The 16099-nt window shown below is 39.2% G+C and overlaps 1 protein-coding gene across 5 annotated transcripts in view; it reads left to right on the top strand.

Annotated features, from left to right (window-relative positions):
• cep126 (centrosomal protein 126) overlaps window positions 1-16099 on the top strand; it is a 107549-nt gene that overhangs the window by 20746 nt on the left and 70704 nt on the right. For all 5 annotated transcript variants that reach the window (XM_073043250.1, XM_073043249.1, XM_073043248.1 and 2 more), the window contains exon 3: window positions 6965-7116. In XM_073043250.1, coding sequence (XP_072899351.1) covers window positions 6965-7116 — 152 coding nt within the window. The remainder of the gene's footprint in view (window positions 1-6964; window positions 7117-16099) is intronic.

The following is a 16099-nucleotide window of genomic DNA, read 5'->3' as shown; positions in this document are numbered from 1 at the left end:
AAGGCCATCAAGCTACAGCTCCAGTTCCTATGGTCTCTAAGGAGTTGTTGCTCAATGCATTTTATGCAGATGTAGACATCAGGGAGACTAGAGATCTCCTAAATTTCCCACATCTCACACAAGGATCATACCACGATCTCCAGATTCATTTTCAGTGTACTAGCTATGTACTAAAAGAAAAAAAACTTACTAGAAACTTTTTTACTTATTTTCTTAGAACCTCTGTATGTGTTTGTCCAAGTCTGTTCTTGCCCAAGCCTGTTGAGCCAAGGCCAGACCACTCTAACACTACCTCACTCACACCATGGCTGCTCCAATAATCCCACACCTGCATTAATTCCATATTCCTTCATACCTCGCTCATTCAGTTACCTGTCCAGACAGCTCTTCAGTGTTTTTACTAGTCCTACCCTCACTACCACCTCTGCCAGCTCATTCTGAATGTGAAAAATTGGCCCATCTGCTCTTTTTTTAAACATTCCTGTCTCATCTTAAACTTATGCTCTCTAGACACCTTACCATGGGGAACAAACAATGGTTATATGCCTCTTTTAATTTGGTGTATCTCTATCATATCACCTCTCAGCCGCTTTTGCTCCAGGAAAACAAACCCAGCCTATCCAATTTCTCTTTACAATTCAAGCCCTCCAGTGCAGGCAACATTCATGTGAATCTTTTCTGTATCCTCTCTCTAATTTATTCAGATCTTTCCTGTTGTGTGGCAAGTAGATCTGTATGTAATATTCCTAGTACAGCCTAACCAAAGCCATAGAATCATAGAGATATACAGGACATAATTAGAAGCCTCTGCCCTCTGATTCTGTGCCAACCATTAAACACCCATTTGTACTACTCCCACATTAATACATATTTTTATTCTTCCCACGTTCTCAATAATTCATCCAGAATCAGAATAAAGTTCTGATGTGTTGTGTAATGTGTTGTTTTGCAGCAGCAATACATTGTAATCATAATAATAAAGCTGTAAATTACAATAAGAAATAAAGATAAAAGTCATAAAATAAATAGTGCAAAAAGGGAGGGAAAAATACTGAGGTAGTGTTCATGGATTCATTGTCTATTCAGAAATCTGATGGCAGAGGGAAAGAAGTTGTTCCTGAAATGTTGAGTGAGTGTCTTCAGGCTCCTGTACCTCCTGCTTAAGAACATAAGAACATAAACAGGAGCAGGAGTAGGCCATCTAACCCATTGAGCCTGCTCCGCCATTCAATAAGATCGTGGCTGATCTGACCATGGACTCATCTCCATCTACCTACCTTTTCCTCATAACACTTAATTCCCCTACTATCCAACCTTGTCTTAAATATGCTTACTGAGGTAGCCTCCACTGCTTCATTGGGCAGGGAATTCCACAGATCCACCAGTCTTTGGGGAAAAGCAGTTCCTCTTCATTGCTATCCTAAATTTACTCCCCTGAATCTTGAGGCTATGTCCCCTAGTTCTAGTCTCACCTACCAGTGGAAACAACTTTCCTGCCTCTATCTTGTCTATCCCCTTCATAATTTTATGTTTCTATATGATCTCCTCATACTTCTGAATTCCAGGGAGAATTGCTTCATGGTAGCACTGAGAAGATGGGTGATAGGGTCCATAATAATGGACTGTCATTTTGAGGCATTGCCTTTTGAAGGTATCCTGGATGCAGGGGAGGTTATTGAATTGATGCAGCTAGATGTGTTTACAACTTTCTGCAACTTTTTCTGACTCTGTTCAGTGGCTCCTCCATAACCAGTTAGAATGCTCTCCATAGAACATATGTAAAAAATTGCAAGGGCCTTTGGTGATATACCAATCCCCTTCAAACTCCTAATGAAATACAGCCGCCGTTGTACCTCCCTTGTAATTGCATCAATATGGTGGAGATCTCAAGAGATGTTGACATTCAGGAACTTGAAACTGTTCACCCTTTCCACTTCTGATCCCTTGATGAGGACTGGTGTGTGTTCCCTGAACTTGTCCTTCCTGAAGTCCACTATCAATCCCTGGTCTTACTGCCGTTGAGTGCAAGGTTGTTGCTGCAATACTACTCAACCAGCTGATCTATCTTACTCCGTGCGCCTCCTTGGCACCATGTGAAATTCTGCCAACAATAGTTGTGTCATCAGCAAATTTATAGATGATACTTGAGCTGTGTTAGCCACACATCATGGATGTACAAAGAGTGGAGGTGTGGGCCAAGCATGCATCCTTGAGGTGTGCCAGTGTTGATGTCAGCGAAGAGGAGATGTTATTTCCGATTCACACAGACTGTGGTTTCCTGTTGAGGAAGTCAACGATCCAGTTACAGAGCAAGTTTCAGAGGGCCATGTTTTGGAGCTTGTTGATTAGAAGTGAGGGTATGATTATGTTGAAAGCTGAGCTGTAATCAATAAAGAGCAGCCTGATGTAAGTATTAATATTACTATTATCTAGGGAATCCAAGGCCATGTGGAGAGCCAGTGAGATTTCATCCACTGTAGATCTATTATGGCGATAGTCAAATTGCAGTGGCCCACATTATTGCTTAGGCAGTAGTTGATTCTAGCCATGACCAACCTCTTAAAGCACTTCATCACAGTAGATGTGAGTCCCACTGGGCAATAGTCGTTGAGGCAGCTTGTCCTGCTTTTATTGGGCACTGATACAATTGTTGACCTTTTGAAGCAGGTGGGAACCTCTGACTGCAGCAATGAGAGATTGAAGATATCCTTGAAAACTCCTGCCAGTTGGTTTGCACAGGTGTTCAGAGTTCTACCAGGTACACCATCAAGGCCTAACACCTTGTGAGGGTTTACCCACTTGAAAGATGTTCTGACATCAGTTTCTCAAGACTGAGATCACAGCTGCAGGGATGCGCATAGATGTAGTTCTATTATCCCCTTCAAGGTGTGCATAAAGGGTGATGAGCTCATCTGGGGTGAGGCATCACAGATATTCATGATATTAGGTTTCACTTTGTAGAAAGTAATGGCCTGCAAACCCTGCCAGAGCTGATGTGCATATGAATCTGTCTCTAACCTCAATCAGAGTTATTTTCTTGCAATTAAAATAGCCTTCCAGATGTCATACTTGGACTTCTTATATAGATCTGGATCACCAGTTTTGAATACCACTGCTCCAGCCCCAAGCAGACTATGAATTTTCTGGTTCATCCATGGCTTTTGGGTTTGGTTTGTCCAGTATGTTCTCAAAGGCACACACTCATCCACACAGGCTTTGATGAAGTTAGTGACACTTGTGGTGTATTCATTCAGATCCAAAATAGAAATCCCTGAATATTGTCCCATCCACTGACTCAAGCATCCTGTAAGCACTCCTCTGCCTCCCTTGATCAAGCCTTCTTGGTCCTCATTACTAGTGCTGTGGCCTATATGCTGGGAGTAGAAGTACAGCTACTGATTGGATTTTCCAAAGTGTGGGCATGGGATGGCATAGTGAGCATTCTTGATGGAGGTATAACAGTGGTCAAATGTGTTGGTTCCTCTGGTTCCACAGGTGATATGTTGGTGATGGTTGTTCAGAGACTTCTTCAAGCTGGCCTGGTTGAAATGTCCTGCAATGATAAGGAAGACATCAGGGTGTGCAGTTTCATGCTTGATGGTTACATTTCAACTCCAATGCCTGCCTGACATTGGACTGAGGTGAATGCACATCATTCCACCAGGATAATAGTGGAAACTTCCCCAGCAGATAAAATAAGTGATATTTGACCACTATATGTTCCCGGTTGGGTGAACAGAACTGAGACAGAACCATCATGTTTGTGTACACAACAAATTAACTATAAAGCGTACTCCACCTCCTCTGCCTTTAAGAAACTGAGCTGTTCTGTCTTTGTAGATAATGGTGAAGGCATTGAGCTGCTGCACTGCTAAGTTTAAAAAAAAGTGCCCAGATTTTCCTCTCACCTACACGCAAGGGGCAACTTACATTGGCCAATTAACTACCAACCTGCATGTCATTAGGTTCTGGGAAGAAACCAGACGAAACCCCTGTGCTCAGCGGAGAATGTGCAAACTCCACACTAGTACAATCTAAAGTCAGGGTTAAGCTCAGGTTTTCTGACTGAGGTAGTGATTCTACTCATTGTGTCACTTGCACTACGTAAAAGTAGCTTACCCTTCTTGAAGCCAGTCTATGAGTTTTTAATTATTGATTTAATAGCAGTCTCCAACTAAGCCAGCATTTATTAGTTATCCCTATTTGATTGTAAAAAGCCATATTCAAGAGGCTTGAGCAGATACTAGTTGTTCTGCAACTGAGTCAGATACTGAAGAAAGAGAACATACTCTCAGTCATTTCAAAGTAAATTCATTATCAAAATACATATATAGTATGTTGCCAAATACTCCCTTGAGATTCCTTTACAGGAGAAAAACAAATACAGTAGAATACAGAAGAAAACTATACATACACCAACTAAGATTGCAAAACAATCGATTTGCAAAAGAAAACAAATTGTAAATAAAAAAATATTGAGAACTTGAGTTGTAAGGAGCCATTGAAAATGAGACAATAGGTCATTCAGAGTTATCCACCCTAGTTCATGTGCCTGGTAGCTGTAGAGTAATAACTATTCCTGAACCTGGTGGTGTGGATCCTAAAGCTTCTGAACCCCCTGTCTGATGGTAATGGCAAGAAGAGGGCATCGCCTGAATGATAGAGGTCTTTGATGATGGATGCAGTTTTCTTGTGGCAATGCTCCATGTAAATATATTCAATGGTGGGGAGGGATTTGCCTGTGATGGATCAGGCTGTATCTAATCCTTTAGATGTTGCAATGAAAATCCTGGTGGAAGACATACCTCATTGCTACAGTGGGCAAAAAGACTTTCACATTGGGAAGATCAGGAGTCAGGCTTTGAGGTCCTTGATGCAGGGTTTTAAATAATTTCATATATTGTCAGTCTTTTCATACGCAGTTTCAAGTATCGTATTCCACCACCAGACCCAATTATTGCTCAATTTGATAGGTTTTATCGTCATCACTTAATTTCTGACAGTTTTTAACCAGATGAGGTGTGATCAACACAAAAAAAATTAAAATTGAAATGACAGTGACAACTACTCCTTTGTGCTGCTAAGCTTTTGTTCAACTGTTAAGGGGAAATTGTTTGCTGACTAAATTGTTCAAAAAGTAAAATGGTCTAATTACTTTTCATGACTTAGTAAACAACAACAATATTCATGTCCCAAGTTGTCTATGAATTTGTCATGGAAACTTGTATTCATCAAGAAATAAATGAAACGTATCTATAGGCCTAGCTGAGTATGTCAGTGTACAGCAGATTCTGTGTGGCATTTGCAGGAACAGTGGTTGTCTCCATTGATGGTATTCTTGTTATGTTGGTTTTAAGTTTTGTTAAACAAATTGGTAAACTATACTTATTTGATTTTATCTTCTTTCTACAGTATTGGCCAGTTTTAAAACATTTCTCAGCAGTAAGATACTCAAAGAAATGAGTATTTTTCCACTGAAACAGTGAAGTTTGTGAAGAACTAATACAGGTTTTCAAATTCGCACAGTGTCATACAACAATGAGAACAGAAAATTGTTTCCACAGCTAGCATATTGTCCATATTGTAGGACACTGATTTTCCTATTTAATCAGCCTTACTATTTACAAATCTGTTTGAAAATTGCATCAGAGGCATTCGGGAGGACTGTATCGTAGCCAACATGTCCCATTTTAAACTACTATCCTTGAAGTATTCAGTTACAAAATATCTAATTAAACCTTGTAAACCTTCCCTACGTGTTATTTCCATTGTGTCTTGTGGTTACTCAAAACAATAATCAACAGAATTTATTTCATGATTTTACAAGTGTGGGTTGAAACAGCTGTGTTCAATGTTATTTAAAGCACGTATGTAAAATAAATTGACAAATTTAGGAGAATTTGACATCACTGTGAGTTTCACAATTATATTGTTAAAAACCTGAACTCTCTTAATTTACTCTAGAAACCTATATCATGATGTACTTGGCACATGATAGCATTAGTGTTCCAGTTAAGGGGAAAAAGAGAAGATGAAAAGCTATTTCCATTGTTGATTAAATTCCTTTTCAAGGTTAAAGCATCCAAATTAATATATTATTAAATAGTTAAGGAAATGTGTGAGGCACATCAAGGCCTTTTCTGGGAATAATTTTACATTGGATTACAGAAGAAATACAGCACAAAAGGACAATTCAGTTAGCATTTATACTTCACATGAGTCCATGCCAGCATTTATACTCCTTGCTACTGTCCTTTTTTCTCATCTTAATTTGTCATCAGAAATCTCTCTTCCCTTCCATACACTTGACTAGTTTTCCTTGAAATACATTTATACTAGTCACCAGGCCATCAGACTGATTAATTCACACTGAAACAATTGTAATTCTAAGCTATATTGACTATCCTGTTGCACATACTATTTTTTACAAATTACTATAAATTTTTACTCCATGTATGTGAAGGATGTAAGAAATAAAGTCAATTCACAACCATCATTCCATGTGATAATGGGATCCAGATTTTCATAACTGTGGGACAAGAAGATTTATCTGAATTCCTTATTAGATTTCTTTATGGTGTGTTTATATCTTTTATAGATGGATTTCAGTTATGCTCTTCCCCACAACTGAGGAAAAAAATTTCTTTATATCTACTGCAACAGATTTTTTAAAATCATTTTTGAAGACAGCTAATCGGACATTGCACTCCCAGCTTGCTGATATTATATTGAATAATACCATTTACTTTGATAATCATGACTGAAGAAATTATTTCTTAAATGATGTACATTCACTATATCAAGTAGCTGGGTGACTGAGCTTCTCAAAATTGGCTGTTAAACTTTAATCTAAGGAATCACATTAATTTTTCATGGTTCTGCCTTATGTTATCATAGTAACTTTTCATAAGTTCTCTGTAAATCATTACTACACTACCCTTGCAGAATTTTGTATTGCATATAGAGCCCTTCAGGAGAGGCACAGAGAAGATGAGGAAAAGGAACGAAGATTTAGTGAGAAGGTGCTTCAAGAACGAAAACTGAAGCAACAAGATGCAACTGAGAAATTTCAGCGAGCCCATCTGCTGTCATCACAGCGCCGGCAAAATATAACTGGTTAGAAATAAATGTATTTAATATGATTTGTTAGTTGTTGTACAGCAATAGACTCTTATTTATCCATATAATATTTTAAATTCATAAATAGTTTTAATTTACCAGCATACATTCTAACTGTTCATAAGATTACTAGTGTTTATGCAGCAGTCATGGTTTTGGGTATATAGATTCACAGACAACATGTTTACACAATTCACACTGTGGTTCCAAATGGCATTCCTTTTCAGGACCTGTTATGTCCTGAAATGATGAAGGCACACCAGACTACACAGCAGGAATCATTGTATACATTATACAACAGGTAAACTTAGTTCAACATTCAGCAACATCTCTGTGTAACAAGATGGGGATTGTATGGAAATACAATTAAGAGGAAAATGAGAAAGGCTTTCAAAACCTGCAGCAGAATCTGGACCAGATGGGAAAATGGACTGAAAAGTGGCAGATGGTATTTAATTCAGACAAGTGTGAGGTGTTGGGCTTTGGGAGGGTAGATCAGGGTAGGACTCAAACAGTGAATGGTAGGGCACTGAGGAGTGTGGTAGAACAAAGAGATTTTAAATCAATTGAAAGTGGTGTCACAAGTAGATAGGGGCATAAAGAGAGCTTTTGGCATATCGGCATTCATAAAAAGAATATTTTATTTCAGAGTATTGAGTATGAGAGTTGGGATGTTATGTTAAAGTTGTATAAGGCGTTGATGAGGCCAAATTTGGAGTATTGTGTGCAGTTGTGTTTCCTACCCACAGGAAAAATAAAATTGAAAGAATACAGCAGCAATTTACAAGGATGTTTCTGTGACCAGGGGAACTGAGTTTTAGGGAAAGGTTGAATAGGTTTGGAATTTATTTTCTGGAACATAGGAGAATGAGGAGAGACTTGCTTGACATATAAAAAATAGTGAGGGGTATAGATAGAATAAATCCAAGCAGGCATTTTCCATTGAGTTTGGTGAGACTAGAACTGGAGGTCATGGGTTAAGCATGAAAGGTAAAATATTTAAGAGGAACCTGAAGGGGAACTTCTTCACTCAGAGGGTGGTATGCAGGTAGAACAAACGGCCCGCAGAAGTGGTGGATGCAGGTTTGACTGCAACATTTAAGAGAGGTTCAGATAGGTACATGGATTGGAGGGATACGGAGGGTTATAGTTCTGGTGTGGGTCAATGGGATGAGGAAGAATAACAGTTCAGCATGGACTAGGTGGCCAAAGGGCCCATTTCTGTGCTGTAGTGTTCTAAGATGGAATGGGATGTAGGAGACTAAAGCGAGAAAGAGCCTTTGGAGAGAAGGATAAGGCTGATTCAGAGAGAGAAAGAGAGACCTAAGAATGATATTCTGGGATTAAGGAACTAAGCACTAGTTACTATTAATTAGAGTGGTTGGTAGCTTGGATGTGGATGAATAGCAGAAACTTATTGGAGAAAATGTATGTGGAAATAAGAGCATGGATTCAAATTATATTGAAAGAGAAGAAGGATTTGCTCCATTATCCATTCTTCTTCCCTATTTTCATCATCAAATTTAAGTTACTATCTCTCTGCATAGCAATGGTGGTATTGAACCTCTCTTACCATTTACACATAATCAAATGCCCTAGAATAACTTGGAATCAGCAATTATGGTTAAATTCCTCAATTTCTATTAATACTCAATACTCTTTTTATTATTTATTTAACTGCGAGATTAATTTCCTCAATGCTAGTCTTTGTCAGTCCGAGAGTGCCTATTTTAAATACCCCTTTTTTTAGCTGCCTTTCATTCAGATCAGATAAATACAAACTTAATTTATTCAGTTATTATAACCGTGACCTTTTTGTGACTTGCAACTGTTCTTTAGTATATTATTCATAATGTATTGTGCGTCCAGTGTTTGTTCCATGTCATGAAAGGCACCTTAGACAGATGATTCACAGCAGTCATTGAATATTTTGTTTATGAGCTGAGGCAGAAAAGTTCAGTATTACATGAGGCCAAGATGTGTATGTGTACCAAACAGTCCTTCCACACACTTAAGGACATATAAATTCAATTGTTTCAGCTACAGGTAGGTCCAACACCACAAGAGGGGTGATTAGGAAAGTTTAGTGCTTGGGTGATGGGAAAAAAACTTAAAATATGATGAAATAGGAAAAATGGGGTGTATATTGCATGTCACATGAATTCTTTTAGTGAGAAGCACACTAAACACATTTAGTTTAAGGGGAAGTGAATAGGAAAATAAAGCTGGTAATATGAGAGAATAAGGAAGTAGAAAGGCTGTTGGCCCCAAAAGACTTTTACCAGATAGTTCAGGGTTTTAGTGGTGGGGCCTATTTGAATCAAAGAAGTTGATTGTGGGCACAGGGGAAAAGTAGAATTTGTAATTAGCACTTGGTATATTGTTTACTCAGGAAGGCGTTGCTGAAAAATGTTGGTTGTAGCAGTTACAGTAGAGATGAAAATTGATGGGCAGAATATATTGGAAAGACTGGTTTTGCTTATAATGGTTACCTGCCTGATTGACTTGCATTCCAGTTTGCTAAGAAAAGCGGAGGTGGAGACAATACAGGACCCTCTGTGATCTTTCAATCTTCCCTAGGTACGAAGAAGATTGATGGAGGATTGTAAAGTGGCAAATGTAATGGCCTTGTGCTAGAAAGTGTAAGGACATTACTAGTTTATAAAAAGGCCAATTAACCTAGGTGGTGGGCAAGGTTTTAGAAAAAAAATAATTTTAAATGTTGAAGTTGTACCTGTCTCTACCATTTCCTCTGTCAGTTCATTCTATAGATCCACTACCCTCTGTGGAAAAATGTACATCACAATCCTCTCACCTTAAACCTACATTTTCAAGATTTAAATTTTGTACCCTATAAAAAAAGACTGTGACATTACACCTTATCTAGTCCCTTAATTATTTTAAAAACATCTATAAGGTCACTCCTTAGTTTCTTTCACTCCAGGGTAAATAGTCCCAAACAATCTAGTTTCTCCTTATAACTCAACCCCTCCAGACTCAGCAATATCCTGTGAATCTCTTCCGCACCCTCTTCAGCTTAAGCATATCCTTCCTATAGTCTGGCAGCTAGAATGTACACAGTATTCCAGATGCCATCCCACCAGTGCATGATGTTCCACTTTTATACTCAGTACCCCATCCAATGAAGGCAAGCATGTCATAAACCTCCTTCACCATTTTGTTTATCTTTGTCACCATTTTCAGGATACTATCAACATGAATCCCTGCATCATTCTGTTCTACAGCACTCCCAACAGTCCTGTCATTTTCTGCCTAAATCATCCTCTGATTTAACTTTCCAAAATACATCATGTTGAACTGGATTGAGTTAAATAATGTCTGCTATTCCTTTGCCCACTCTCCCAGTTGACTTAGACTATGTTGTATGTTAGACAAACTTCTACACTGTCCACTGTACCATCAATTTAGTGTCATCTGCAAATTTATTAACCACTGCCAGCTACATTCTCATCCAGATAGTTAATATAAATGATAAGTGCCAATTCCTGCAGCTTAGCACAGGTCACAGGCCTCCAATCCGAGAACCAACTTTCTGCTACTACCCTGTGACTCCTTCCATCAAGCCAATTTTGCATTCAATAGGCTAGCTCATCATGGATCACATGTGCTCTCACCTTCCAGACCAGTCTACATGTGAGTCATTGTCAAAAGGGTTGATAAAGTCCATTTTTGATGAAGATCCAGAGGAGGTCAATGGTAAAAATCCAGTGGATTTTGTCTACATAGATTTTAACCAAAATAAAGTTGATGAAGTACATACAAAGGCTTGAGAACAAAACTCAGGTTTATGGAAGAGTTTAGATTAAAATAATCTTAAAGACAGGAGGGGAGAAGGGATTAGACATGATTGAATGACAGAGTAGACTCAATGGGCCAAATGGCCTAATTCTGCTTCTATGTCTTATGGCCTTATGGAAACAACTTGTAATAGAAGTTATTTTCTAGACAAGCATGGTTCTAAAGAATCTACAGGAACAGACACACACCTGGAGGGGGGCGGGGATGTTTATGTGCATAGATCTCTGGTGTTGGCTGTACATTTTGAGAGAGTAAAAAGACATTTTACTGAAACTTTATGAAGTTCTGGTTAGGCCACAACTATTGCATCATTAGGAAAGGTGAGGGGGTTCAGCAGAGTTCTAGGAATGAGAGATTTTAACTTACAAGTTTCTGTTGAAAAATCTGGAATTATTCTCATTGGAGCAAAAGAAGTCGAAAAAATTGATAGCGATTTTGAAAGGGTGAACAGAGAAAATCTACCCCTAATGGTTGATGGTACAATGACGAGATGCATATTTAAGATGCAATGCAGAAGGATACAAGGAAGAGATTTGATTTCTTTCACAGAAGGTGGAATGGTCTGTAATTTGCTACTTAGTGGAAATGGAGAATAATCAAGATGTTAAAAGGCAATAGGATAATTATTTGAGGGTGATAAATTGGTAGAGTTAGGGAGATAGAGTGGGATTGACAATTGCTCTACAGAGAGTTGGTATGTATTCATGGACTTAATGGCCACTTGTGCTTTTATGACTTGCAACAATCTAGCAATGATTTTAGTCTAGTGCCCTTGCTGATGCTGTTGAATGAGCTGCAATCACATGTTGTAAACCAGATTGGAAACAATAATTACAGTCAATTTGAGACCCATCCTCCAATCTCAGCCCCTCCAATTATCAATGTGTCCAGAGTCTAAGCTTTATGCTATCTTTACGCCTTCTTAAAAGTTTCTTTCCCCAGGCAATTAATCTGATCAACCAACCCCCATCTTCTGTCTATTACCTCAGTCACTGTACTGCATTATAAACACATTAAATTATTTTTATAATGCTGTTTACATTGTAAATACAAGCTAGTATTTATTTATATTTTATTCATATCTATACTTTAACCTCGAACTTCATTTTTAAAGACTTTTTTATTCTCTATAGTTTTGGAATGTTGTTGATTTTGTCACACCAACACACAACAGCAAATTCCTAATACAGCTGACCTTGTTTGATCCTAGTACAGCAATCATTGTGGAAAAATGCCCTCTTCTGTGAACAGACTGGATTTGCATCTGTTTCTTGATATTTTGTCAATTGATTCATGGAGAGGAATAAACAGTCCTGAAAGATTGACAGTTCATTCCTCTCCATAAATGCTGCCTGACCTGCTGAGTTCCTCCAGGATTTCATATGCGTTACTTTGTTCAATTATATAATAGCTGATATGTTATTTACACTCAGTGGTCTCTTCATTAGATACACCTGTACACCTTGTTAGTGCAAATGTCTAATCGGCCAATCTCATGACAGAAGCTCAGTGCATGAAAACATGCAGAGATGGTCAACAGGTTCAATTTTTGTTCAGACCAAACATCAGAATGGGAAAGAAATGTGATCTAAGTGACTTTGCCCATGGAATGATTGATGGTGTCAGATGGGGTGGCTTGAGTATCTGAGAAACTGCTGATCTTCTAGGATTTTCATGCACAACAGTCTGCAGAGTTTACAGAGAATGATGCAAAAAACAAAAAAAAATCCTGTGGGTGGCAGTTATGCCTTGATAATGAGAAGTGTCAGAGGGGAATAGTCAGACTGCTTCAAGCTGCTAGTAACGCAAATAACCTCTCTTTACAACAGTGGTATGCAGAAGAGCATCTCTGAATGCACAACATGTAGAACTTTGATGTGGATGGGGTATAGCAGCAGAAGACCACAAACATGCACTCAGTAGCAATTTCATTAGGTACAAGAGGTACCTTATAAAGTAGCCACTGAGTGTATATCTTCATCATATACGTCAACATTTTTCCTATTGATTTCCTATTCATTAGGTAATAAGTCACTGTATAAAAACATCAACTAGAGTAGGTTAAGCTCTTCTCTATTCAGTAAAGTCATGGCTAATTCCCAATTATGGCCTCAGCAATGCTTTCTGGAGCATCCCCCAATTACCTTTATTACATTGCAATTTAAAAGTATGTTAATTCTTGCCTTGAATAAAAGATGGCTGTCATTGGGAGCTGTATGTCCAAAGATATATAGTATATCGGAAAGATGGGTTAGTAGGCAGATGGGGTGGTGTGGCTCTGTGTATAAGAAATAATATTAAATCATTAGAAAGGAATGACATGAGATTGGAAGGTGTAGAGTCTCTATGGGTTCAGTTAAGAAATGGCAAGGGTAAAAGGACCCTAATGGCAGTTGTATACAGGCCTCTAAACAGCAGCTGGGATGTGGATTACAAATTACAGCAGAAGATAGAAAAGGCGAGTCAGAAAGGCAAAGTCTTGATAAGTGGATTGTGAAAACCAGGTCAGTACTGGACCTCGAGAGAGAATTTGTAGAATGTCTAAGGGATGGCTTGCTTTTAGAACAGCTTGTTGTTGAGCCCATTAGGGGATTTGGCTCTGCTGGATTGGGAGTTGTGCATTGATCCGGAGGTGGTAAGAGGGCTTGAGGTTAAGGAACCCTTAGGGAACAGTGATCACAATACGATCGAGTTCACACTGTGTCGGTATTTCAGTGGAATAAAGGAAATTACAATGGCATAAGAGAGGAACTGGCCAAAGTTGAATGGAAAGGGACATTTGCAGGAAAGACAGCACAGCAGCAATGGCTGGAGTTTCTGGGGGAAGTACAAGACAGATATACCAAATAAGAAGGAATTTTCAAAGGGAAGAAGGACACTGCAGTGGCTGACATGTGAAGTCAGAGCCAAAGTAAAAGCAAAGGAGAGGGCATACAAGGAAGCCAGAGCTAGTGGGAAGATAGAGGATTGGAGATCTTTTAAAAACTTGCAGAAGGAAATTAAGGTCATTTGGAAGGAAAAAAATGAATTATGAGAGGAAGCTGGCGACCAATATCAAAGAAGATACTAAAAGCTTTTTTAAGTATATAAAGGGAAACTGTAGACAATAGACAATTGGTGCGGGAGTAGGCCATTCGGCCCTTCGAGCCAGCACCGCCATTCAATGCGATCATGGTTGATCATCCACAATCAGTACCCCATAACTGCCTTCTCCCCATATCCCTTGACTCCGCTATCTTTAAGAGCTCTATTTAACTCTTTCTTGAAAGCATCCAGAGAAATGGCCTCCACTGCCTTCTGAGGCAAAGCATCCATAAATCCACAACTCTATGGGTGAAAAAGTTTTTCCTCAACTCTGTTCTAAATGGCCTACCCCTTATTCTTAAACTGTGGCCTCTGGTTCTGGACTCCCCCAACATCGGGAACATGTTTCCTGCCTCTAGCGTGTCCAATCCCTTAATAATCTTATATGTTTCAATCAGATCCCCTCTCATCCTTCTAAACTCCAGTGTATACAAGCCCAGTCGCTCCAATCTTTCAACATATGACAGTTCCGCCATCCCGGGAATCAACCTCGTGAACCTACGCTGCACTCCCTCAATAGCAAGAATGTCCTTCCTCAAATTTGGAGACCAAAACTGAATGCCCTGTACAACTGCAGAAGGACCTCTTTGCTCCTATACTCAACTCCCCTTGTTATAAAGGCCAACATGCCATTAGCTTTCTTCACTGACTGCTGTACCTGCATGCTTACTTTCAGTGACTGATGAACAAGGACACCTAGATCTCATTGTATTTCCCCTTTTCCTAACTTGACACCATTCAGATAGTAATCTGCCTTCCTATTCTTGCCACCAAAGTGGATAACCTCACATTTATCCACATTAAACTGCATCTGCCATGCATCTGCCCACTCACCCAACCTGTCCAAGTCACCCTGCATTCTCCTAACATCCTCCTCATATTTCACACTGCCACCCAGCTTTGTGTCATCTGCAAATTTGCTAATGTTACTTTTAATCCCTTCATTTAAATCATTAATGTATATTGTAAATAGCTGTGGTCCCAGCACCGAGCCTTGCGATATCCCACTGCCTGACTTTCTGAAAAGGACCCGTTAATCCCTACTCTTTGTTTCTTGTCTGCCAACCAATTTTCTATCCATGTTAGTACCCTACCCCCAATACCGTGTGTTCTAATTTTGCCCACTAATCTCCTATGTGGGACCTTATCAAAGGCTTTCTGAAAATCCAGGTACACAGGATCTCCCTTGTCCATTTTCATAGTTACATCCTCAAAAAATTCCAGAGGATTAGTCAAGCATGATTTCCCCTTCGTACATCCATGCTGACTCAGACCGATCCTGTTACTGCTATCCAAATGTGCTGTTATTTCATCTTTTATAATTGACTCCAGCATCTTCCCCACCACTGATGTTAGGCTAAACACAAAGTACACTGCAGATGCTGTGGTCAAATCAACACGTACAAACGTGTTTATATTCTTGGCTAGCTTACCTTCGTACCTCATCTTTTCTCCCCATATTGCCTTTTTAGTAATCTTCTGTTGCTCTTTAAAAGTTTCCCAATCCTCTGGCTTCCTGCTCATCTTTGCTATGTTATACTTCTCTTTTATTTTTACACTGTCCTTGACTTCCCTTGTCAGCCACGGTCGCCCCCTACTCCCCTTAGAATCTTTCTTCCTCTTTGGAATGAACTGATCCTGCACCTTCTGAATTATTCCCAGAAATACATGCCATTGTTGTTCCACTGTCATCCCTGCTAAGGTATCCTTCCAGTCAACTTTGGCTAGCTCCTCCCTCATGGCTCCATAGTCCCCTTTGTTCAACTGTAATACTGACACTTCCGATTTTCCCTTCTCACTCACAAATTGTAGATTAAAACATCATATTATGGTCACTACCTCCTAATGGCTCCTTTACCTCAAGTTCCCTTATCAAATCTGGTTCATTACACAATACTAGATCCAGAATTGCCTTCTCCCTGGTAGGCTCCAGTACAAGCTTCTCAAAGAATCCATCTCGGAGGGAGTCCACAAACTCCCTTACTTGGGGTCCAGTACCAACCTGATTTTCTCAGTCTACCTGCATGTTGAAATCCTCCATTACACCCATAGCATTACCTTTGCAACATGCTAATTT

Source organism: Hemitrygon akajei, chromosome 4 (assembly GCF_048418815.1).
Source record: "Hemitrygon akajei chromosome 4, sHemAka1.3, whole genome shotgun sequence".
In the NCBI taxonomy this organism is placed as follows: Eukaryota; Metazoa; Chordata; class Chondrichthyes; order Myliobatiformes; family Dasyatidae; genus Hemitrygon; species Hemitrygon akajei.
The sequence above is the reverse complement of the archived record's forward strand: the minus strand, read 5'-3'. Positions and strand labels throughout refer to the sequence as shown.